Consider the following 26,147-nt stretch of genomic DNA (forward strand, 5'->3'; position numbering starts at 1 on the left):
CTTAGGCCATTTGAATCTTATCCAGTATCTTGGGCTTGCGCTTTAGTTGGTATAGGGAGTCAATGGAGTCCAGGAGGTGATTTAGAGTGTCAGAGAAGGGAAAATATGTGTATGTCTTATTTAACTACACAGTAAGTCTAAACAAAACTAAGCTACTAAATTGTGCTTTTCAGTTAAGTCCCTACAATTATCTGAAACTAACCTATGTTTTATAATGTTGATTTAATAGATTCCATGATGAGTCCTCAGTCTCATTACGACACTTGGTGCGAGGTGCTACAGCATAAGAACAAACATGCACCGTAATAGAAGTGATTACTTTTAAACACAAAGTTTGAGTTAGAAGAATGCAATTACATATTGTACTGCTAGATATAGTTAAAGACTCCTTATTAAGCAAGATTACATGTTTTGAATTGAAATGATGATAGTACGGGATAATTTACCAGTGTAGTACAACTGGTGAACACCAGCGATTGCTCCTCTGTGCCTACATCCCCCTTAGTGGTTCAGATATGTGATACATTGAACTAAAGTTAAATTGTAACCAGTTATTCTAGTTTTGTTATTACCCTAACAAACCGTTCATGATGCACAAAATCTATAAATAGCTGGGGTCCAGATACCAAAGTCATACTGAGTAGTTGATAGTGGTAGGATCTAACAGAAAAGAAGGCTTTTGTGTAGTTATCAAGGTGGCAAACTGCTGGTCATAGTATATGAAAGCTTCTAACTTTTCCATGGTGATGAACATTTACCTTTTTTAACTAGCATCCTTGCCTAATATAGGCCCTTCACAGAGCCTTTTACAGAACGTTTCTATGGAATCTTAAATTAATATTGAAAGCTTTGGTTAATGTAGTTTGAAAAATATAATGGACTGCTTGATAATTGTTTCAGAACATAATGCTCCGTGCAGTAACGTTTGAATATTGCAGATTTTTATAGTAGACTCTTAAATTTTAATATACAGTCATGACCTGCTGGCTGTATCATAGAGTCATGCTCTGTGTAATTGCAGAGTAGGTTTTATTAACCAAATGTTTTTATAGGATAATATGGCTCTTGAACCAAAGATATTAGCAGGAGCCTGTGCTTTATGTTGGAGGATTGATTTAATTAATACCAAACTATGGCGAAAGACAGAAAGTGCTATCATTTCTGATGTGTGGTTAAGAATTGGTCACACTTGCTTGATAAATAACATGAGTCTGTTTTTCAAAATGTTATATTGAATATAATTGAGAAAGATGTTTGATAGCCTATACTTGTTTAGCATAAATTTAAATATCTTTTTAAGATCATAAAATATAGATTTGTCTTTACATATTCTTGAATTTAAAAAAAATTAAATTAAAAAGTGAATTAAAAGCTATTATTCAAAACCAGTGCCAATGTATATTCTTCATCCAGTGGAATAAGTAACAGTATTATAAATAGAAGTTAGATAATGGACAAATTAAATATTTAATAGGAAATTTCATTTAATTTTGTGGTTCTTTTCATGCAAGATAACTTGCAGTTTGATCCATGGCAGGGGGTGGGATCCTTATTGGATTGCAGGCATGAAGTAATTGATTCTCTTTGTTTCTGATACAGGAGGTAGCTACAATTATGACTTTACATATCTCAGTATACTGCAGTATCTGTTCTTTAGGCAGTGCTTGTGAAGCAATAAAGCATAATATTTCATATAAATGTTGAACTTACTGGTTTGTCACTTTTAAAATTAAAAAGTCTATTTGACAAAGGAAGCCATATGAAGTAGTTCCATTTTAACCATGGAAATTTTGGGGGGGCCAGTTACAAGTCACATTGGGGATCCATTTTGAATTTAAAAGTAACTTTGTTAGATTTTCATAGTGACTTGAAATCGGGTTGTTTTGTAAGCCTTTTGTTTGCAGGAATGGTGTCCTGAATAATTTTTTCATTTGTCGGAGGAATAAATTTTCATGATGTAAACAAACACAAAATTTTACAAAATTTTAAATTCTTATTCTTTGCGGGAAAGCTTGTTGTTTGCTATTTTTATATCATGCTTTAGTTATTCAGTTAGCAAGCTGAGTCAAACTAAATAGTAGCAACAATCTCTTTCGCCTTCAAAACCCATGGCTATTTTTACAGCATTTAAAGTACTTTACAGGGACTATCTAATAAGGGATACAATGACAAGTACATGCTATAACTTTCTCAATTACCAAGACGGACTGTGAAATCGGTATCTTAATAAAAGTTGGGGAAGGGATGGTTTGTTTCTAACACTTAAGGTCTATAGGAATGAAGAAGGGGGTGAAACAGTACTAAGAAATCAGCAGAAGGGTGATTGAAATTGTAGCCTACATAATTGTCCAACTTCCTAGTCAGATAATGACACTGTATATATGGCCACATGAAAGATTATGCAGTGCACTAAACTAATACTAACCTTGCTATGTCATCTGTGCATTTTTTGTTCTGTTTCTTTTGTATATAAAGCTTTATGAAAGTCTTTAATTGAATAATCAATCTTAGGTTATTTTTTCCTTTAAGAACTTTTCTATGTTCATGTAACATGGACCTGCTCTGGGAATGAGTCAAGGTTGTGTTGCTGGAGGCTATTGTCTCCTACGCCTTGGTCATCTTTGTTGCAGGCAGTGAATGAGGCAGGGAACTTCTGTGAAGACTATTCAGTCTTGGGATATAAGCAGTTGAATATTGCACTGGAGAAAACTATTCTATATATGCTTCAGCAGTAGAAATGTTTGCACAATGCTATGCAATTTGCTTAACTTGGCCTTTCTATGATGTTCATCATTCTAAGAGCCCAACATGTATTTTGTTATTTTCAGAAGTGTGAAACAATTTTAAAAAATAGATACATGAACTGAGGTAGTTTGAAGTGGTGGTCTGAATAACTGTGGTGTTTTCAGGGTGGGGGGGAAGGCTATAGATACATCAAATTGACCTTCTGAAATTAATTGGCAATTCTATAACATTGATTTCTTTGTAGCTCCATTCCTTGTCTGTGGGAGGAGACTATTGGGGTGGTCTTACCTCCGTAGGGAAGCAAAACCAGAAAATCATTAAGTGAATTTCTCTGATGCTTCCAGCATGTCCAGCTGTGATTTGTCAGGGAGTTTACACATGTCAAATTTTACTGGGGTGTTTAATACTGATACTTCTGATCAAAGAATAACCTTGAAAAAACAGGAATTCTGAGTTCTGTTTTGGAGCATTCTGGTGACTCCTCTTCTGCTCGTGTTCATCACAGTGTCTTCTACCCTCCATTGGCTACTAATCTCCACGCTTAGTGCTTCATCCTCTATATTTTAGAGTTCTTTACATTTTTCATATGTTTGAGTGCCAGCAGAGACTCAGATTTAATGCTACAGGATAAACAGTTTGCCTCTGACGTGGTTTAAACCCAGCCAGCAGCAAAGCACAACGAAGCTGCTCACTCACTCCTCCGCCCCGGTGGAATGAGGAGGAGAAAATGCAAAGACAAGCTCGTGGGTCGATACAAGGACAGGGAGGGATCACTCACCACTTATGGTCACGGGCAAAAAACAGGCTTAACTTGGGGAAAAAACCAAAATCAATTTAATTTACTGCCAATCAAATCAAAACAGGATAATGAGAAGTAAACCCAAATCTTAAAACACTTCTCCCCACCCCTCCCTCCTTCCCAGCTCAACTCCACTCCCAGTTTTCTCTACCACTTGCTCCTTCCTCCTCAGGGGAGGACTCCTCACACTCTTCCCCTACTCCACTCTGGGGTTCCTCTCATGGGAGACAGTCCTTCATGAACTGCTCCAGCACGGGTCCTTTCTGCGGGCTGCAGTCCCTCAGGCACAGCCTGCTCCAGCGCAGGCTTTCCCATGGAATCACAGCCATCTTGGGGGGCGTCCCCCTGCTCTGGTGTGGGTTCCTCTCTCCCCGGGCTGCAGGTGGGCATCTGCTCCCCCGCTCACCTCCACGGGCTGGGGGGGAACAGCCTGCCGCCTCACTGCGGGTTGCAGGGGCATCCCCTCCGGCGCACCTCCTCCCCTCCTTCCTCACTGACCTCGGTGTCTGCAGAGGGGTTCCTCTCACATTCCAATCCCCTACTCACTACTGGTTCCCCTTCTTACATACATTCTCCCAGAGGCGCTACCACCATCACTGACGGGCTCGGCCTGGGCCAGAGGTGGGTCCGACTTGGAGCCGGGGAAGCTTCTAGCAGCTTCTCACAGGAGCCGGCCCTGCCGCCCCCTCCCCTGCTACCAAAACCCCACCACACAAACCCAAACCCCGCCTATTTAGTACCACAAAATTCAGCAGCCTGGGCATGTACAAGGTATCTAGAATGTAACTGCTACAGCTGCACATGCATCTTCTCTTCAACAGCCTTGAATAACATAGTTAGCATTTTTATAATATCTCTTTTTTTTTGTCTGCTTACCAGAACATTGACAATGAAAATGTTCTTTTGGGTTTGGTTCAGAAGCTTGGGGGCACATTAATTTAATGTATGAGAACCTATACAATTTATTTAACTGCACATTTGTGTTAAATCATTTGTGCCAAAACTTTTTCAGGATTAAGACTGCAAACACTTTACACTCTATTACGCTTTCTCTAGGTGATTTTAATTTAGTCGGAAATGGTGAATGTTGAGTTTTCAACAAAAACAAAGCTCAGTCAAGACTCAGCTCAAGGGATAGAGCAGAATTGTTAGTTGAGACAGAGAAGCAAATTTTCACTATTTCTTACTTAATTCTAACACAATGCATGAAGTTTATTTAGGGTGTTTTCTTTATAGATGTTAATTTAGTACACACTGCCTGTCAGACAAATAATCGAGGAGATATGCGAGAATATAAAATATCTGCAATGATAATCAGTGCTGTCTTAAAAAGGGTGTGAAGCTTCTATTAACTAATTTCTGAAACAGTAACCCTTAATTCAAGTCCAGCCTGAGTTTACAGCAAATATCCCACAGGCAGACCGATCTTTTGGGGAACACTGTCACTACTTTTACCTGAGTTTATGCTTTCTGGGAATACTGTTAGTATTTAACCACGCTGTAAGCTTCAAGCAGAGGTTGTAAACCAGACTGTTTCTGATTTATCTCTTCCTTCCATTTCCCCGTTTCTCTTCCAGGCATAGAGATGCCCAGGAAGAGAGACATTAGAAAGTATACTTTGAAAACAAATAGAAAAATATTTAGATGCCACTTAATCATTTGCTTCGCAGCGTATATGCTCTGTCATTCAGTGGGGACAAGGTGGGATTCAAAAGGAAAGTTCTCAATACCGCTAAAAACCATTCAGTTTACATGTTTTGTAATTTTGGATACGTAAATTTTTACATTAAGAAATTATTTGTATTTATGCAATTTAAACAAACTAAAGCTGTTATAGAAGAACTTGAGCTTTCTGACTTCTGAATGCTTTGTTTCTACTAGTTTTTATTATGTAAAATTCAAGCTGCAGATTAAGTTGTAAAAGCTTAGTATTTTCTCCTTTTTGAAGGGTAAGGCGAGAGGTCAAAAACCTTTGAGCACATGAGAGCAGATCCTTTATTTTGAAATGTTTCCCACCTGGTTGGCATGATAGTTTTGAAGCGTTCGAAGGGTTGTACGATGCTATATGAACACCTTTGGTCACCTGGAAGAAAAACATGCCTATACTTCTGACTGTAGAGTGCAAGATTTCTTTTTCTGTTCCCTCCAGTGAGACTGATCAGCATTTTTATTTGTCCCACAGGGGTTGTTCAGAACTTTGTCGTATACCCATGGTGGAATACAAACTTGACAGTGAAGGCACCCCATGTGAGTATAAAACCCCTTTCAGAAGGAATACCACTTGGCATCGGGTGCCGACTCCCGCTGGGCAGCCTCTCTCTCGTGCCTCTCCAATCCTAGGAACATCTGACAGACTGCAGTGCCAGCAGCTTCTCCAGCAGGCTCAGACAGCCATTCCTCGCAGCACTTCCTTTGATAGAAAACTGCCAGATGGTGCAAGGTAATATGCTCTCTGTTTAATGCCTGTCATTTTCCTAATGTGCCTTACTTTAGGTATCTCTGCTTTCTAGAACTTTGGTATACTTATTTTTTAAACCTTATTTTGTGGAGTTTTGACAGTAATTCTAATTCTGAGGTTGTATTAAAGGGCGTTCACTGAGCCCAGTTCCCTCTACTTGAAACAAGTGACTTTTGTCGTTTGTGATGGAAGTGGACTGTACTGAGGAGCCTACTGCTGAGGACAGCCAACCTTTCCCTTTAGTCCCAAATCAATAAAATGGGAAACTGCCTTGTGACTTCTTGATCTCAACAATGTCCTGTCCCCCACCTTTTGAGAGCCTATTTAAACAAATAATGAGTGTAAATAAAATGAGCTCATCCCTTTGAAAATGAATTATTTAATCTCATTACCAAGCTATTGGCATAGTTTCAAAGGGTTCTGTAACTCATTACCAGTCCTTATGCTTTGCTTTGCTTTTAATTAAACAAAGCAGAGCTTGTGATTTGAATATGTAACACCTCTTAGATGAGGGGATGGTATCCTTAAATATTAGCTCTGTTCTAATTTAATCATAATTTTTCATAAGATAAAAATTATTTTTAAAGTTAAAAATTTGTAAATACATGACCTTTGAATTATTTAGGGAAACCATATGTCTTGAGCAGAACTCTCTGTCCTTTATTGTTTGCAATTATTTCTGTTCATGCCCTTTTTCCATGGGGTGATGTAGTTCTAATTTCCAAGGAAAAAAATACTGCATTTTGAAAATATCTAATTGATATGAAAATCTAAAATACTGGTCTTATATAGCTTTTAAAATATTCTGGACGAAATCATGACATACCGCTATTGCTACACTATCTATCTTATTTAGTAAAAAAGAATTAGTGACTTTTTAGATTGTTTGAAATGTATGCAGGTAATAGTAGTACATATTTGAAAATATGTCTATGTCATGGTCTGGGGAAGGCAGACTCCCAGTTATGACCATTTGATCATTTGTATTCTCCTTCTCCCCTACCGCCCTCCTCACCCCCTGAAAAAAAGAGAGGTGCATTTCTGTAAGCATGTATATACCATTATAGGGCTTCAGCTTTTCCTAATGTCTTGCTGCTGAAATTCTCGGTAACATCTAGCATAAGGGGACAATGTATCAAGTGTCTAGAAATACTTCAGGATTTATGGAGCTTTCTTAAACATACTGTATGCCTATACAGAGGAAAAAATGGAAGGTTTCTGACATACTACTCATCTCCAGGAACCTTCACAAACATAAGTGGTGCTTCTCCTAACACTCAGTGAAGCATGTGAAAAAATGCTGAGACAGAGGCCATCTCTTGTCATGAAGAAATTCCTGTATCACTTAAACAAAACAAGTACAAAGCAGAAGTGCTAGTCTGGGGAGGACATGGTACAGAGTATAAATAATGAAAAGAGAGGAAAATGATGAACTGTGACATGTGGGTCTTGAAACATGAAAAGAAAGATACCTAATTGGCAAGGTCTTTCCACATGGGAAGAGGCATAGTTGATGGCTTGGCAGAAAGATGTGCTTAAAACCAAAGAGTTTGAAGTAGGGTTGATTAGTACTTGTAAGTAGTCTTGCAAGGGTGAAAATGTATACTCTGGCTCAGAAAATGATGAAGAGATTTTAGAGGGTCAGAGACCCAATATCAATTTAGACAAATTGAAGAGTGCAGGCAGGTTGATAAACAGAGGAGTTATAGCAATGGATCTGAAGATGAGCTAACATTGAACTTGGTGATAAAATGGTTGTTTTTAGAGATAAAAAGAGGAAGAAGCAACAGAAATGTGGGCTAGATATAGTAAAAGACTTAAGTAGCAACAGTTCAACTACTGTGACACGCAGCATTTAGGTGCCCAGTCACTGGAGTGAAATTAAAAACTGGGAGGTGAACACCTATACCCCTTGTACAGCTCCTGAGGAGAGTTAAGTGTTTTGAGAAGGCAATACAAATGTTTTTGTGTTGATCAAGGAGTTTACTCTAATTAGTCACTAAGAAATACAAGGATATCCTTGAGCTCTACTCCTGTTTTTACAAAATGCCTAATTCTGTGACAGCCGCTCATAGCAGGTGCCTAAAAGTGAAGCTTCAGACTCACTCTTCTGTTTTTTCGCACCAGGAAGTCTCTGTGTACTTTAGTCCCTCAGTCACACTTGTAGGCAAGTGTGTCCTTTCACCTGGGGTCTGGAATCCATTCCTGAGAGCAGGTAGCTGCAACTCTTCCATAAAGGAACTGCGTGAGGCATTCCCTGACTGGATTTCTGTGGTTCTCCTTTTGTGGCCACCTACTGTTTAGTAGGCTAATGGCTAGACAGTTCTCCAGCAATTGGGAGGCTTGGGATCTAGACATTCTTCAGCCTGAGATAGTACAAACCAATGTCCTGGTTTTGAGGACAATGTCCTAAACATCAGTCTGGAGACTGGAAACATATGGGATCGTAACTTACCCATCCCTTAATGCAGGTTCACTTAAGCTGTGCAAGAAATGCAAAGTTCTTGGTTGTAAGAAGCAAGAACATGCAACTGAATTCAACTGTAGCCTATAGACTATTTCAGTTGGTTGAGAGAGGCTCAGTACTGTCAATGCTTATCAGAGGGAGACATGATGAAAAATTAGGTGCTACACTATCTACTTACTGTATATGTGTTTGGCTGTTAGACAAAATATAATAGCTACTGTCTTTAAAATTTTCAAGCTGAACAGTAAAGTTGCTTATTGAATGTCACATCCTTGGGAAAGTGTTGTGCATAAATCCAAAACTACCTCTTTTCACCTCTTCCCTAAGTACATACATTAATTTCTACATATAGCCTTTAAAAAAAAAAAAAAAGTAATGTCACTGAGGGAAATTGTATTGTAGTTATGGACTGATATGCACAGAAGTGAAGGACAGGAGGGTAGTCAAAACCAAATTTGAGCATTGCATTTCAACGGTCTGGAAATCCAAGAAGAGTAATTGGAGACATTGTTAAGACATGAGGCACAAAAGTTTAAATAATAAGTACAAAAAATACTATTCATGAAAATGTTTTCTTATTGCTCTTCTATGTTGAAGAATTAATAAAAAAAAGTATTGTTATTACCTCTTCTAAATTACTATGTTGAAAATTGGAATACATGCAAAGCAACTAACAATCATTTCTGATCCATCATGAGAGCTTCCAACATGTAAATTTAGAGACCTAACCCAGCTGCTTTGACTCCTGAGTAATCCCACTTGTTCAGAAGTAAAGCTAGCTATAAGAAAAATAGGATATGGTACTTAGTCTTCCTCTTTTTGTGCCTTTTTCATATATTCAGTTGGAAGGATTTTATTTGTGATGAAATAAATAATATACTTTAAAAATTCTTGTTTGAGTTTTATGAAACAAAGATAAAACTGTAAATTCACAAAATGAAAATAATTAAGTGTTCATACTACATCTGCATTATTTGTAAAAATGAATGTATTTCATAAAAGAAGCACAGCCCAGTTCAAATCTGAAACCCTGCAAATACCTCAGTGCACTGTTAATGACTCTAGTCAACATTACAGAAGTTCTCCGAGCAACCAGTCCTCCTCCAGTGACCCAGGACCCAGTGGGAGCAGCCAGTGGAGACAGCAAGTGGGATATGATGGGTACTGGTGATTTTTTATTTTTCTTTCTTTTTTTTTTTTTTTTTTAAATCTTGCTATAGCTCCCATGCATCTTCTTTCTGAAACAAAATTTATGTGAAAGTTGTGTATCATAGATTTATTTGCAAACTCCTCTAGTATATTTTCAGACAGGTTTACTGATCTTTAACGTAACATGTATGCCAATAAAATTTTAAAGCCATACCACTTTAACTCTTTAGGACCAAATTGCTATTTCACAGTTTAGGTAAATAACAAACAATTCTTCAGTTTGCTTTCCCAGAAACAGGCCAGAAATCAGCTAGTAACTCAGAACTGGAATAAAATAATATCATCTCCTTCTTTTGCTTCAGTGGAAGGGTATTTGATTAAAAAATTACCTTCATGGTCTTCAAAGGTTTTATTTCCTACTGTGCTTGTTCCAGTGGCATCTATTCCCTGGCAGCTCTTCTCAAAAAAGTAGCGCTCTAAAAGAGGTCTCTTCTCCCTAAAAGGCTGTTGCAGTATATAGATGGTTCTTTCACATCCCTGTTAATTCCTTGGGGCTGAAGTTTCAGAAGTTAGCTATCTGTGTATAAAAGACCACCCCCATATACTGTCCATGTTATAAGAATATTATGTGAGACGTCTGTTCTAAATTACTTTAAATTTATCACTTTGTTGTATAAATATAGCTGCTGAAAACGCTCCTGTTATAAAATGTTGAGCTATGGCAGTATCTACACAGCATAATATAAAAGCATTCCAGACTTGCCACGTGGCTTTCAGAAGCTGCTTTTCAGAAAAAAAGTGAATATTGAAAACATCAGCTTGACTCCTTGTCTGTAAGCATAATATTACTTCGGCATGACTGTTTGCGGATAAGATATTCCATGTAGCAGATACATATGCAATATCTTGGAGACTCCTCAAGGAATTTCAGAATACTCATTGCAATCTCTGGCAGCTAAATAGATGCTAATAATTCAAATAAAACTTTGGCAAATTTTTTTATGGTAAACATATGAAAATGCATCTTGTGCCATTTTTCCAGCACAGTTATTTCTAATAGCAGCTTTGGTTTTAGTGTGTTGCTTTGTGAAATAATTTAACTTTTGGAATACAATGCAAAGCAATGGGTCTGGTACTAGCTTACATGTTCTGAGTGTGCAAACCTGCAAAACTGCAGGGTTACTTTCTGTGGGGCTTAGTTAATAAAGCGGTTAAGCATACATTACCATAGTTCTCCATTACAAAACCTTTGGATATGTAGCCCCAAGAATGCATTTCTTCTTCAAGTTCAGTGTCTTCTTGTCCTGTTCACACTTAAGATATAACAGTGTGCTGCTGAAAAAATTGCATGTAAATATTTCCATGCATTGTTTGGAAATGTTAGTAAACTTACTTGGGGGCGGGGGGTGATGGTTGTTGAAACAAATCACTTACAGAATACTTTCTTTGAAGAGTAAAAAGTGTTGTTGTTCATCATGTAACTAGTTTTCTAGGAAAAAAACCCAACAGCTTAATTTTCTGTTTATGCTTAAAGGTGCCAATCCCCTTTGCTCCATGAACACCACCAAGGTTCAGGCTCGCTGGAGTGTGAAGGAGGCAGAGAACGAGAGGAAACTTTGGAAGGAACTAGACATTCTGGTAATAAAAACCACTGTATCTTAAAAATAAATGTTCTTTGCAATGCAGTGCCTGTTGAAGTGCAGCCACCTTCCGATGTGGAGGTTTCATACACAAAGAGCATGTAATACGACTGTGAAAGCGAGGACTGTTACAGACAGTCTAACAGAATATGGTGTGGGATATTTAGATAATACTTGGAACAAACTACTCCTGAACTTCAGAAAGCCTCGTGAATGATGAAAAGCAGGTTGAACTTCATGTGATTATCATTGAAAAACTAGATCTTAGGAAATTCTGCAAAGATACACATCTCTGATTCCAAAGAGTGTACAGGTTTGAAACCTGATGCTAAGCCATGTGCCTTTTTTCTTTGTACAGTATACTCATCTTTTTAGCATTCAGAAATTAAAACACAATTATTTATGGCAGAAACCAAGTGGCATGCACCATCGACCAAAGTCCTGAGCTCCTACAAAGACCGGGCTTTACAGAAAGAAGGCAGTGGCAAGGAGTCGCCAAACAAACTTTCACATGTAAGTCTTTTACTTGGATGTCATTCAAAACTCTAAAAAAAAACCCCAAATCCAAAACAAAACCCACCCTGGACTTAAAAAAGTACATATTGAAAATACATTTTAGTAATTTTGGGAGGCAAGGAGTATGCTCACCTGCATGTGGGGTGAATTAAGTATGCTTAATCTGTGTTTAAAAACTAAGAACTCTAAGAAGGCTTGGGTCTGGGGCACTGAGGAGATAAAACTAGCATAGTCTACACTCAGCTGTGTATTTACAGCTTCATTTGTACTGGCTTGCTTACTCTGTGAAGTATTTCATATCCTTTCAAAAAAAAAATAATGTTCCCCATACCACTTGTCATGTTGTGTGAAATATCCATGTAGTAGAATTATCAATAAGCACCGTAAAAATGTAGTTTGTATGTTGGGAATGCTGAACAGATTTCTAGACTAGCTAGTTTAGTGGCTTGTCTTCAGTAATGGCAAAATCCTCAATGACTTAGTGATGGAAAGTACCTTAATGATATGCATGGTCTTTTTCTATTTTTTTTTGTGTGTTTGTTACATGGAAAAACCTGCTATATGTAGTAGGAATCTGTACACTATTTGTAGATTTATATTGGTAAGAATATGAAGCCTGTTTCTCATCTTATGTACATTGATACTTTATGATAATCTAGGCTGATACTTCTCGAAAAAAGTACCATCATAAACAGAACCATGCTGTAGAGTTACACACATGAAGACAAAAATACTTTCTTTTACTTTAAGCCAAAGTTGACAGGAAGCTAGAATCAGTATATGTAACAATCAGTACTAAACAGAGCACCGATACCAAAGTTAAATGATGAGTTTGCTTAACTTCAACCAGAGTTTTAGGCTAATGGCAACTCTCATGCTTTTAGGATGGTGGGGGTCTGAACAGAAAATTTCATAATGGCCTTATGTTTGTGTTTGCCTGCCTATGCATATATGTAGTGCAGGTGCAAAAGAACTGTATTGTACAAAGTAAGAACCAGCATTATTATAAAGATAATACTAATAAAATGAGGCTATTTTGTTGTTCGATGCTGTAAAACAGGAAAAAAATGTAATCACCTTGTAAAGGACCTTGTAATGTTCTCTTGTGCATCCCCTTTTTGTTCAGTTCAAATTGCCATATGAGGCTCTGCCAGCCAGTGAAATTCACAGAGAGGGCTACAACAAATGTACGAGAACTTTGTAAAATATTTACCCATTAGAAAAAAAATGTGTATGCTCTCTTTTTATAAGTTTTAACTTGGGAAGGAGAGTGGGGGGAATTTCACTGGCTATCTTCAAGATATCTTTGTTCTCCTGGAATAAATATCATATTCCTGCTGGGTTTTGGTTGGTTTGTTGGTTTGGGAGGGTTTTTTTGGGGGTGGTGGTTTCTTGGGGGTTTTTTTTGGTTTTTAATCTTGCTCCACAACACAGTCTTTAACAACATATAACAATTAGGGTCATGGTGAGCTTTCGTACAATAATTTCTCTTAGCACAAGGAAATGCATAAAATGATCCTCAGCTATGGCCATAGTGAACTTTGAGCAGTTCAAGATGTCTGTATCAATAGCTGTTGTCCAGATTCTCTGCTGCTTGCAGGGTCAGGAAGGTACCTAAGCGTGTATTTTCAGCAGAGGAGATTTTGGGAAAGGTTCATACATACAATACATCTTCTGAGGCTAATGTTATGCCTTTGAGCTTTTTTCGTTTTCCCTTTCTTGTTTCTTTCCACTTTGGTTCCATTTTACATTTACAGTAAGAAGTGACCTGCCTTTTCTCCAGACACCTTTTTCCAAGTCCCTGTCCTTGGAAAAACTGCTCACTGTATTTTTGTCAATTGTTCCATTGTTTTTAAGGTGACAGCCATCTTGTAAAGGTTAGAATGAATACAAGTGTAACACCTCCTTTTTTTCTAAAATAATCTTCTCAAATTTTGAGTCCTGTTTATTTCACTTATATTCTACCTAATAGAAGTCCATCTGCCCTTATTCTGGCTACTGTGTCACAGAGATAAGTTAATCCAACTCTCTATAAAATCTCTTTTAAAAAAAACAGCAAAACCCCCCAACTTTATTGACATAAATGCCTGACATAATTATTCCACTTCAGTAGCCATGCTATGTGACTTAAGTTACTTTCATCTGGTACACACACATTGCAATTGGCTTCAGTTTAACTAGCCACACATCCAATTGGATTTGATCCAATAAGCTGCATATTTCACCCACACTGAGAAAAAGCCAACGATAATTCAGTCTTTGGTGTTTTTCAGATTTGCAGTAGAACTTGTTTTAACAAATAATTACCAATGCTTCTAGCTTTAACAAATGCTTATTTCAACTGTTCAGAAATACAATTTTATGGATGTTAAGCAGGTCCTATAATCAGAAAATTCAAGTGTGATCTTAAGATTTGCCATAGAAGATGGAACTAGAGCCTTTTTATTTGCAGTGACATCAACCTTTAATGTGTCTAGCCAGCTGTGCAATTAATTTCATAGAAACTGGTGGTGTAATTAGCTCTTTTCATACTTTGCAGTTATACTATAGCATACTGTGAAAAATAACAGAATGGTCTTTGAATGGCACAAATTCAGTAATTTATATGAAAATAAATATTTTAGTGTTTAACTTGAGGGGCATCTTTTTTTTTGTTTGTTTTCTTGTTGTTAAGATTGGAGACAAAAGCTGTTCAAGCCACTCAAGCAGCAACACCCTATCCAGTAATACATCCAGCAACAGTGATGAAAAACACTTTGGTTCTGGAGATCTGATGGATCCTGAGCTGCTTGGATTAACATATATAAAGGGGGCTTCTACTGACAGTGGAATTGATACAGCTCCCTGCATGCCTGCTCCTCTTCTGGCCCCTTTGCACCTTGCTGGCAGCAGGTCTGGAGTACATTGTCGTACTGACCAGTGGACCGAGTCTTCTGAAACTCCTGGGCCAGATGATGATCCAGCTAAAATCTATGCTGTTCATAGCTATGCTTCTGCTATTTCTACCAGTCATACAGCTGAAGGCAGTATGGGAGACCTAAGTGAAATTTCCTCTCACTCCAGGTATGTGTTTCTTACAAATTAGGGATTATGGATTACAGATTAACATACAGAGAACTCTTCTTCATTGTTGTTACTCTGTCTATCTTTCTTTGAAAGTGCACTTAACTGCTTTTGGTTTTTTGTTGTATTTAAATGCCGATATGAGCAATTTTCAGGCAATTTCTGATGAGTCTGCCTAAAAAGCATAGCTAGCCCTACTCCCAGAGCTGATGGAGACTTTGTATGTGACCTTGTGCACATTGCTTAGGTTTTTAAAGTTGGGAAACATCCCTGAATAAAAGGGAAGTTTGCACCTAGAACTTAACTCAATTTTATTTTTTTTTAGTACGGTGCAACAAATTACCTGGGAGCTAATGCTGACGGAAATCAGAAGAATTGCAAAGGACAATTTTTACATATAGTGATGGACAATTTTTACATATAGTGAAACTGCATTGCATACCGTCCCTCCTAATTTACATTATTGTGATGTATGCTTTACAATTTTGTTTGTTGAACTGAATTTCTGATTGATTTTCAGCTCTTTTTGTTACCAGTAGAATGTCTGCATGGTACATCTGTTGGAAAGCAAACTTTGAAAGTACTCTTTTACAGCTGGTTGCCTTTATCTCCCAATTCCCATTTTATGGTGACTTTGAAGTTGAAGCTTTGGTCTATGTGTTAAGGTTTTTACTCTGTAAAGGATGCAAGGAAATTATTCTTCTTTCCCTCTTATTTTCCTGTTTTCAATGTCAATCAGTGCAGGAAAATAACCAAATAATATCTTGTGTCCTCATTTCTTTATGCGCTAGACATGAGTGAATTAGTATTGTATACTTATTCTAACTTGCAGATCATTTTTTTTTTGCAAGTTATAGAAGATAGTATAGACTATTGTGAAAACTAGGTAAATGCTTTGTCATTAAACTTTTGCTACCCATGTGATAACGCAGATGCTCCAGCTTTACTCTGCTTTGTGTGTGTTGAGATCTAATTTTATATATTGAGACTTCTAAAGCACGAGAAGTAAGCTCTGTGTTTCTATGACTTCATAATCATGAGCTGAAATAGATTTCTAATGGCTAGAATACATATTCTCAACACTTGTGTGGCAGCTGTCATATTTAAAGTGCCAGACAGCCATTAAGTAATCTGCTGCTCACTTCTATGGAATAAACATTTTATGGATTAATTAAAAAATTTTAAAAAAAGAAGCAGCATGTAGATTTTAAGTGAGCTTAGCTAGGCATTTCCAAAGTAGCAATTATTGTTGAGATGACGACTCACATTAGGATTGCCCAATTCCACTTTGGCAAGATCAATGTTTTCAAATGATCACCTTCTAATTTGTGTGCCAAATCCTTTTACTATAGGAAAATGTCTGACTTATGTTATGTGACCCAACTGTTCTATTTAAACTTTGCTTACATATCCTTCGAATTATGTTGGAGTGATAAATAATTTTACAGTTGGGTTTAAAAGATAGCATCACCTATACAGCACCCACAGGCATACATTACAAAAAAATACCTCATTTTATAGCTGTGATGCTGCAACACTGATGTGTTCAAATAGAGATAAGAAAGTTGAGTTAACATATAAGCATGTGATATCTACTGCTGAATCCTATATGTATTTTCCAACTGGTCAGACACTGAGTTTGTATTTCTTTGTAATCTATAATGATGAAATTCTAACACTATTGAGGCATTCATTCACAATTATTTTACAAATGTTAAATAGTAAACTTGTTCTTCGGTAGCTGAACAGTGTAAAACTTCAAGAAACAAGCTCACAGACTGGTGGAATGTGATTGATCTGTAAATGGAACATTTCTGTATTGAAATTGTGTTCGGTTTACTGAAAAGATAAAGTGCAATGCACAGGAAAGATGTTGGTTGAAAGGTACTGGCCTGATTCTCTAACATCATCAGATAAAGAACCCCCTGAAAAAACTAATACTGTAGTGTCCGAGTGAGATTTACAGAATTAAACCTGCTGTGGGAAACAGTATCTCAAGCAAGAATACTGACTTGAGCTATGCACAACATTATGCCTCACAACTCTGTTATTAATGTTTTTCTCTCTCCTATTTTATATTAATTGTGCACATGAATTATCAAATACCTTCATGTTACTGTAGCTGAAACAGCTTAGCTTCATTGCCCTTAGTTTTGCTTTGTTTCTTACATAGAACATCTTTTGGATCCTAAAAATATATACTGCTTTTTCCAACCATTGCATTGAACTCATTATCTAAAACTAGGCTTTTATAGGCATTTTATTTCTTCACTTCAAAAATATTCCCTTGTTTAAAACGTACAGAATGAGGTTGGATGCTCAAATTTTCTTAAATTTAGTTGCAAATAGAAGTCTAAAATTCTCTGGATAATGTCCTTGCTGTTGATCTGATATGTATTTTACATTGTGTTTCAGTGTGTGCTTCATCTTTAGATTTCAGTTTTTCATAACTGAATTATTTTATTCATCACATATTTACATAATTTATTTGCCTATTTGCAAGCATAGCAAGCAAAAAACCTTTGAACATCACCCCCATTATTTTCTTCCCCCAAAACCTCAGCCTTGTTTCTGCTTTTTGGGGAGGAAGAGGGAGGAGAGAAAATAAATTGGTTTTAAGATTAAATGCACGTACTAACCGTGATCAAAATTATTAATCCATTGCCTTAATGATTCAACTTTCTACCACAATAGGCACTTTAATTTGATCTAATGTGCATTGCTTGTATTTGACTCTGCATGGACAGCAAAGTAGCCACTTTCTGTTACACTTTCAAGAACACCTCCTGGTCCTCTGAATTAATCCAATGCTTTTGGGATTAGATTAAAAGATAGCACTGTGTTCGGTATTTGTAAACCAACAACAAAAGTTGGAAGCTGCTGCTTCAGGTTCCAGCCTGTGATTTTAGGCCAGGCACTTGGGTTCTGAATGCTTTGCTTACTTCACCTCCAAGGTGAAAAGAAGAAATTTATTCTTCAAGGACGTGTTTGCTTTAGTTCATTTTAAATCATTTTGAGAGTCTTCAGTAAAAGGTTTCATTAGTGCCTACTAGTACTATTATTCATAATAAAAGAGGCTATCAAAATTATCCAGAGGACTGTTTTTGTTGAACTGAAATTTACTTCTGTTAATATTAAATTCTCAGTGGTACTGAATGAAAGACACAGCTTAAACTGGCGTGAACTGGCAAAATTAACATGAAGTGGAAAAGCACAGAAGTTTTATAATTAGAGAGCTATTTGGGGTAATTCCCTATGTAGTTCTTGATGTAAATGGAATTATACCATTAATAACGTGTATGTACATATTTACTTAAAATTGCACACACAAATTCTATATATATGTCTTGAACTTAGTCTTTTAATTTTAATTCGTATCAGTTTGCATTGGCATTTCAGCAAGTTGAATTATATACATTACTTTTTTTTAGAAACTCATCAGAATTCTGTTCTCAAAGAGCTTTAATGTGTACACTGCTCGTATGTAGAAAATTACTGTACCAATATTGCTACCTTGATTTTAATCTTGAGAAAAACTTAACATTAAGAATTATAGCTGCATACCAGGTGAAGCGTTTCTGATTTGTTGTTGTATAGATTTCATTTTTGCTTTTGTGTGTTTTCTTTACTTTTGCAGTGGGTCACATCATTCAGGAAGCCCATCAACACATTGCTCTAAAAAGAGTGGCTCCCTAGATACCTCCAAAGTCTATATAGTGTCGCAGAATAGCAGTCAACAGATTTCTGGGTCGGTTTCAAAACCATACCACAGACAAGGAGCAGTGAGTAAATATGTCATTGGATGGAAAAAATCAGAAGGAAGTCCTACACCTGAAGAATCTGAAGTTTCTGAATGCCATGAGTAAGAACACTGTTTCATTTTGTTGGGGGAAGAAGGGTAATGGAAATAAATTTTAAAATAGGCTAGAAAAATTAAAAATTACAAATTCCGTTTTGCTTTTAAATGTTTGGGGGTTTTTATGTACCTTTATGTACCAAAGATACATCCAAAAAAAAAAAAAAGAAAAAAAGGCAACAACTACACAGGATGCAGTTTTCTTCTCTGTCCTCTCCACCTGCATCTTTTTCCCATGTGTCAAATACAGCAAGCTGACAGAAATTTCTGAAAGTGTGTGTAGGCAAAAATGTATGACTACATCAGACATTCTGAATTTCCATTTTGAATCTCTAGTAAATAATTGGGAAGGTACAATTTTATTAAGGTCTTCAAGACCTTTTCTGCAAATCTTCAGGAACTTTAGTTAGTTGAAAAAAGCTTACTTCCTAATGTTTCTGTGTTAAACCTTACTACCTTGTTGCCTATCACATCAGCTAATACATTACAGATGAGAGAGATGACCATAAACATATCAGTGATCTATGGTAGATAATTCTAAAAAATTAGTGCCAGTTGGGGGTATTTTAGTGGTTCTTTGGTATCTTTTACTGGCTTTGTTTTTAATGAACAGGTACAAACTGGTGGTTAGGACCCCACAAGAAAAAGATCAAGTGTGGATATATCTCACCCTCTCTTCACGAGACTCTACAAAATGTGCAGGCTTCAATAAAACTGCGTATTTTTCTAGCAAGCAACATTTAGACAAAAATATTCAGAGCAGTTCTAATGAACAGCTATATGTACAGTTTAACACAGGCATAGCTCATGAGAAATGTATTCTTCTTAGGTGGAAGAAAAAGGCTTGTACTCAAAGGATAAGGTGCAGTATCTCAAATATGGATAGAGATGATACTTTCACAGTGCTGCAGCAGTAATAAGTAATGTTTGAATCTGCTGTTTAAAACTAACCTTTAAATTCCTGTTATCTTCAAAATCATCTTTTCAAATAACCTCCTTGCTTTCTTTTTGTGCATAAGCTATTCAGTTCTATCTCTCAGTAAATCATAGTCAGCCCTATATATCTTGATAAATTGACAAGAGGACATGCAGTACCTGATTTTCAAATGTTTGATATGGGATTAGTCTTTGTTTAATGGGAATGGGTTATTTGCATCTAATGTCTCATATTGCATATATGTGCATATTTATGGCAAAATTTGTATTTAAAAATACAAGCTCGAATATATATGCTATGAAATATGAGCCTGAAGTTAAGCTCTTAAATTCCTAATTTTCAAAAATAGATGTTACTACCTTCCTGTCCTGGTTATTTGTGTTTCTTTGAGTTACTGTACTAGTGATTTCATATTTTCCCCCCCAATGTTTGAACTGCTTAAATGGTTCAGTCGTAGTAGTATTTGCATTTAAAAAGTGGTAACTTCATTGATTCCCACAAGTTTTTGCATTTTGAAGTTGATGAACTCCTGCAACAATTTCTCTTTATTTTGAACGGAACCCTTAAAACAAAATTGTGTAATGAATCATGGTATTTAGACTGAAACCACAGCAATTTAGAAAAGTATCTTTAAGAGCTAGTTATATCTAAGAAATATTAATTTAATATGGCAGCACTTCATATATCAGAAAATATTTTGAGATTTTTCCATGGTGTACAGCATTGCTTCACATCTCTCTTTCTAGGAAAGCTTTCTATACATCACAGAGAGGAAGTATCTCTCTGAGGATAATTACGTTGAAATAAAATAACATCTCTAATTAGCAGTGATGATGAAAATCAGGTCAATTGCTGAATGTTGTGCCACTATAGGATATAATTCACTGAGAATTACACTTTACCATAGCAAAGCTTGTTTCCTCTCTGCTGAAGACAGAGTCACTGATTGTGCTACACTTGGCAGTAAGTAATGCCTTCAAATGTGTGTTCTGTGTGACTGGGAATCTCTAGTTCCTTCGACCGCATTTCCAGAGTAAACCTGTTAAAATTCTCTCCCTCCTTTCTCACTAGAAGGAAGCTGAAAGATAATAATTCAGTTTGACATTCTTTTGTTGACTGTAAATAAATTTTTATATGCTAGTAATTAAGGAAGACAGCTGTTTTATTCATCTGAAGTGCTTTATGAAATTGCTGATAATAAAACACACTTGGCACATGGCACAATCGATTACCAATACATTTCAAACATTGCCATTGATGACCATAGTAATTTTGCCAGATTGTGAAGCTGGATACAATATCACACTATAAAATACTGGTTTTCTTATTTGCTAAGGAAGTAAAAGTTAAAATATTTTGTGATGAACTATTGGAAATGTTGCTATAAATACAACTTTTACAATAGAGAAGTGTGGTGTGTAAAAAAGAGAGAGGCAAGCTAGGAGATATGAGCATTATGCTTCTTTAAATCATTCTTTAGAATTCCTAGAATTGATTTTTCAGTCATTTAAGAATTTCATTTTGGACCCAAAACCAGTTTCATAAATATAAAATGATCAAAAAAATGTTCTAAATAAGAGTGTGCTGTGTTAGGAGATAATTCTAACAATTTTTACTTGGTGACAGAACATGAATGCAGTCTTCCAAATCCAAGAGCACTATTGCTTCTCTTGCTAAAACCACCAATTGTCTCAACAGAGTGTATGATGATATTGATGCTGTGTCTGCATCAAGTCCACTCCAAACTTCTGTGAGGAATGCCATTGTTGAAAGCCAGCAAGTCTTGTCCAAAGAAGATTTTCTGAAGTTGATGCTGCCAGACAGCCTCTCTATGGAGGAGGGGAGAAGAAAGGTTAGCTACTTTCTTTGGCTCTTTGTATCTCAGACACATTTACCTTAGAAATGAATTTCTGGTATTCCCAAAATTGCTGTAGAGAAGGCAATATCATTTTGTAAAAGTTAAGGATATTCTGTGAGGATGCTATAAGTACTGACCATAAGTCCCAAAATATCATTTCCACAATATGAAAATGATATCTAGTTTGATGGTTATGTATGAAATACAGTATTACTTAAGTATGTCTTTGCTTAGCTTGAGCAGAGACGGGTGCAGGCTGAGCAACTTAATTATAGTTTCAAAGATTAAAAGTAACATTTTCAAGGTTGGACGCCTGAATTTATGCACCTCACATGATACCAAGGCACATCAATAAAAGTAGCCCGCTTTCCCCTGCCCTGTGATACTCAGTACCAACAATTTCGTTGGAAGTCTGAATTCATGTAGGTGTCAGTGGCAACTGCTCAAAAGGCTTAATTGTCAATGCTAGTGGAGAACATACATCTAATCTTTATAGTATGAAGACAATCAGTAATATTTAAAAGTTCACAAAAAGTGGATAGAGAACTTAAAATTTACTGCTCCCCAAAGTATACATGATTCTGAATTCTGTGCTTAATGTGGAATACAGCACAAAGCAGTTAAATTACTTGAGATAGTTGTCACACTTCGATATTAACTCAATGCTCCCTTAACCCACTGTGTTTATACAATGTGCTAAATAGCATAATCATCATGTCTGAACAAAAGTAACGCATGGGAATCCTCTAAGTGCAGAATTGAATTTAAAATTCAGATCATATATATTTTTTAACGTGCAGTATGTTAAGTATGCATTGTATGTGTTTGAATTCCCATGAATAATGTCCTAGAGGTTTTTATGATTTATGATTGATACAATAATAGGTTTTTTTGTGATGATTTCAAGAGCTTCCAATGGTTCTGGCTACCTAAATAAGAAACAGCAAGGAGTGAGGAGGTGTGGCAATCCTGAGATAAACTACTGCTCTCCCTTTCCCCTCCCAAGACACTCCAACAAAAGCTCACAAAGTGAGAGAGACCATAGGCCCTGACTCGCAGGGGATCCCCAGCCGTACGGCTTGGCAGTATCCAGTCTTTGATTATGCCTTCATAGAGCATAGTAATCTTGGTATAGGTGAGTCAGTTGTCTTTGACAGCAAAGCCAAAAAGGGATTTTCTGAATATGTAAGATTCTACAGAATCAAATCACATTTTTGGTTTGGTTTGGTTTTACCTTCTTCATAGATTGGGGAATAATGAGCCCTCTAGGTAACGTTTAATTTTTGTTGCACCCTGAAAGGAAACTCGGTAAAGCTCCAACAATTAACATTCAACATGTTTGGATAGCTAGTGAACAACCTTTATAGATAGAAGATGCAGTATAAGGTTGAGGAGAGTTGAGTAACAGGCAAGAATTGCAGCAGGATGGTTGCTGGGAATCTTGATTTCAGGAAAGAGGGTCGGAGACCCTTCAATTCAGAGGGTGAAGGCTTTCAACCCTTTGCCCAATGTGGGCCCTAATTAGGCTCGGTGTCTTTTGATATTCTGTAACCACTGCTTATAGAAGGATACCATATATCCATCCATTTAAGGATGCTCTGTATGTCCTCTATCCATTCGTTTAGGGATGCTGCTTATGTCTATTGTTGTGAACATTTTACATATATGTTAAAATAGTTTTGGATGATGTTTATTCCACGGCCCGTATCTGTTTCAGGCAAATCTCTAGAACCGATGTAGAATTTTGATGCTTTCCTAGATTAGAATCTGAATATCCCCCAATTTTCTGTGGGACACAGCTAAGCATTCTAACAATGGTTCTTAGTTGTCATCAAGATAGATGCTTTCCTGAACTAGCACTATGAAGTGTATTTAAGTGTTTTGTAAAGACTGTGTCTTGTGGCATGATTGAGTGTTTCTGTGTATTCCTTTTAGAAGTATTCATCAGTGAGCAAGTTTTGTCAGAAATATAGCAATGTAGATCTCTTTAATTCTGTGCTATATTCACTGTTTTAAAAAGCCACTGCTCTTAAGCATACATTCTGTACAGGGAGTGTGCAACTCCTAATTAATTACAAAGAAAACAGGACAGGACATTAAATTGTTATGTGCAGGACAAACCAGTTAAAATAATTAAGGCATTAACTGACATTTGTAGATGTGAAGAATAACTGGATTTGCAGTGCTGAAGAATGACTTAGAGGTGGAATGGCCCAGTTTTACAATACAGTAACATCTTGTTTTGCTGTAGATATTTGGGTTGTGGTTTAAGTAACTTTTTGAAAAGCATAAACAGTTTTCACTGAACTCCATTATCCTCTTTTCTAAGCCTGTTTCATGATATCTGGAGAGTTGCAGTGTCTCAAGTCACTTTTATCGTCCAATGAATTATACTGCACCATATATCAGTTCAGAATGTTTAACATTAAAGCGTAGTCATTTCAAATTAAAATCAAACAGTTCTGTGTATAGTCTTGAATAAATGTTGCCAGAGCTGGTAATCTTATATATATATTTCTGGAAAACATTGCTGTCATAAGGCTATGGAGGTTTCATTTAACATTTCAGAATTAATAAAACTATACAGTATCTGATAAATTCATGGTGACATGTTCCAAAATATCAAGAGGAAGTATGAAAATCTAGTTCAGTAATTCTTTTGAGGCCCCAGTAGATCTGATAGGGTGGAACAAATCCCTGATCTTCTATATTAGCTCAAGAATTCCAGAGTTGCCTGCCCAGAAAAATACTCCCAACACTGATGATGTGATATGATTGTGTGAATTATTTATCCAGTAATATGTGTTCTTATATCTTCATATCTTGATGTTTAGTTTGCATTTTATGGAAACCTTTCTCCACGGAGGACACTTTACCGTACCCTATCTGATGAGAGTATATGTAGCAATCGAAGAGGATCTTCATATGCTAGCTCTCGAAGCTCAATGCTAGACCAGGCCTTGCCAAACGATATCTTATTCAGCACTACTCCACCGTATCACAGCACATTGCCTCCCAGAATGACCCTGACTCCTGGAATGGGAAATCTGAGAAGTAAGTGATGTTGCTGTCGTTGCTAAGTTTAGAATATTTGTAATAAACTCAAACCACCAAATATTAAGTTAGATTTTACTTTTAAGGTGAAATTATGAAATGTCAGATCAGTGTTCTAGATATCCTAGTAAAAGCTTATTAGGTCAGCAGCACATGCTTATGCTTGCCCTACTGATCAATTCAGATTTATCATATTTGGAGATAGCATTTGCTTTACTTCCCAAAAATCTTCATAAGACCAGTGATAGGCAACGAACATTTCTCTGAAGATATTTCTTGTTATCATTTTATTTTCCAGTGGTGACCTAATTAAGCCAAGCTAGCCTGTTTTATTTTAATATTTTTATTTGTTCACTTTTTGTGTGCATTCAAATTACAGAAATATTCACGAATATATTCAAAATAATAGCTAAATGGGACAGCTTCTATTTAGATGGTTACATCTAAATGTTACATTTTGGTAACATCTTAAAAGGAAATGTGCACTAGTTGTTGTTGTCATCTCTGATTTCAAAACTGAATTTGCTGAGACTTTTTTTAACATGTTAGTAGAACCTTTGCAAATAACACTTTTTTAATGGCAGAAAAAGAGTAGTCTGGGGTGCTAAATTAAAACCATTTTATGAAGGTTACTCTTTACTTGTGAGGTCTTCGTAAGCAAGATCTTTATTATATGCTTATCTTGCAATAATTCCAATATGGAGTGATGAACTATAAAGTTTGTAGTAATATTGTGGGAAAAATGGAATGAAAATTAAAAAAAAAAGAAAAAAAAAAGGAAATTGTGAAAAAAATATATGCTGATATACCACAGCCCAAATCTACGCAGCCAGATACATAGATGTAGGCAACATATCCATATTTATATATTTAATAAGAGTTAATTAAAAAAAAAATGCTAAATCTCTTCAGTTCTCAGTTATTTGAGGCTGACCTATAGGGGACACCCAATCTAGAAAAAAAAAAAAAGCACTTTTAGTTAGCTACTTTAATATTGCATCACAGCAGACCACAATTTAAAAACACAGTAGAGCAACTGTGGACTCTGAAGTCCATAGTTAAGAAGCTGTAAGTGGATTTCTTGAAGGCATTAAGGACTTTTGTAGGTGCACATTCAGAGGGAGTGCAGACAGATGACTTAAAAGAAATCATAATGAAAAGGGGCTCTGTCATTCATCATGTCCTTCAGGAACTGGCAGTCACTTGCTAACTTTCAGAAGTAAGCCTTATAAGCAAAACACTTTTCTAGTTACAGTGGCATCAGCTATGAGATTGAGTTTTAGTCACTAACCACTGGTTAATTTTAAACTAGTATTAGAAACAAGTGCTAAATTCCTGCTTCAGATGGGAATGCATGCTTGGTGTATCTTTTGCCATTCTAAAAATATTCTTCTATCAAAGTGAAACTCTTTACTATAAATTTAATATGAAAAGATTCTTTGCTTTTACTGATAGAGAATGAAGACCCATTTTGTTTCATGTGAGACTAATTCAGTAGATTTTGTAGTCTATGAAGGAGCTATGTATATAATCAGACATCCTGATTGTATTTTTTTTTTTTTTTTTTTTTTTTTTTTTTTTTTTTTTTTTTTACTATGATAGGCC

The 26,147-nt window shown here is 36.3% G+C and overlaps 1 protein-coding gene across 5 annotated transcripts in view; it reads left to right on the forward strand.

The window, feature by feature from the left end:
• Window positions 1-26,147, forward strand: part of SIPA1L2 (signal induced proliferation associated 1 like 2) — a 151,911-nt gene that overhangs the window by 108,768 nt on the left and 16,996 nt on the right. For all 5 annotated transcript variants that reach the window (XM_069800746.1, XM_069800747.1, XM_069800751.1 and 2 more), the window contains 8 exons: window positions 5,727-5,984; window positions 9,547-9,630; window positions 11,153-11,256; window positions 11,668-11,771; window positions 14,449-14,837; window positions 18,475-18,699; window positions 21,329-21,482; window positions 24,323-24,542. In XM_069800746.1, the coding sequence (XP_069656847.1) occupies window positions 5,727-5,984; window positions 9,547-9,630; window positions 11,153-11,256; window positions 11,668-11,771; window positions 14,449-14,837; window positions 18,475-18,699; window positions 21,329-21,482; window positions 24,323-24,542 (1,538 nt within the window). The remainder of the gene's footprint in view (window positions 1-5,726; window positions 5,985-9,546; window positions 9,631-11,152; window positions 11,257-11,667; window positions 11,772-14,448; window positions 14,838-18,474; window positions 18,700-21,328; window positions 21,483-24,322; window positions 24,543-26,147) is intronic.

The sequence above is a fragment of the Haliaeetus albicilla genome, chromosome 13, assembly GCF_947461875.1.
Source record: "Haliaeetus albicilla chromosome 13, bHalAlb1.1, whole genome shotgun sequence".
Taxonomy (NCBI): domain Eukaryota; kingdom Metazoa; phylum Chordata; class Aves; order Accipitriformes; family Accipitridae; genus Haliaeetus; species Haliaeetus albicilla.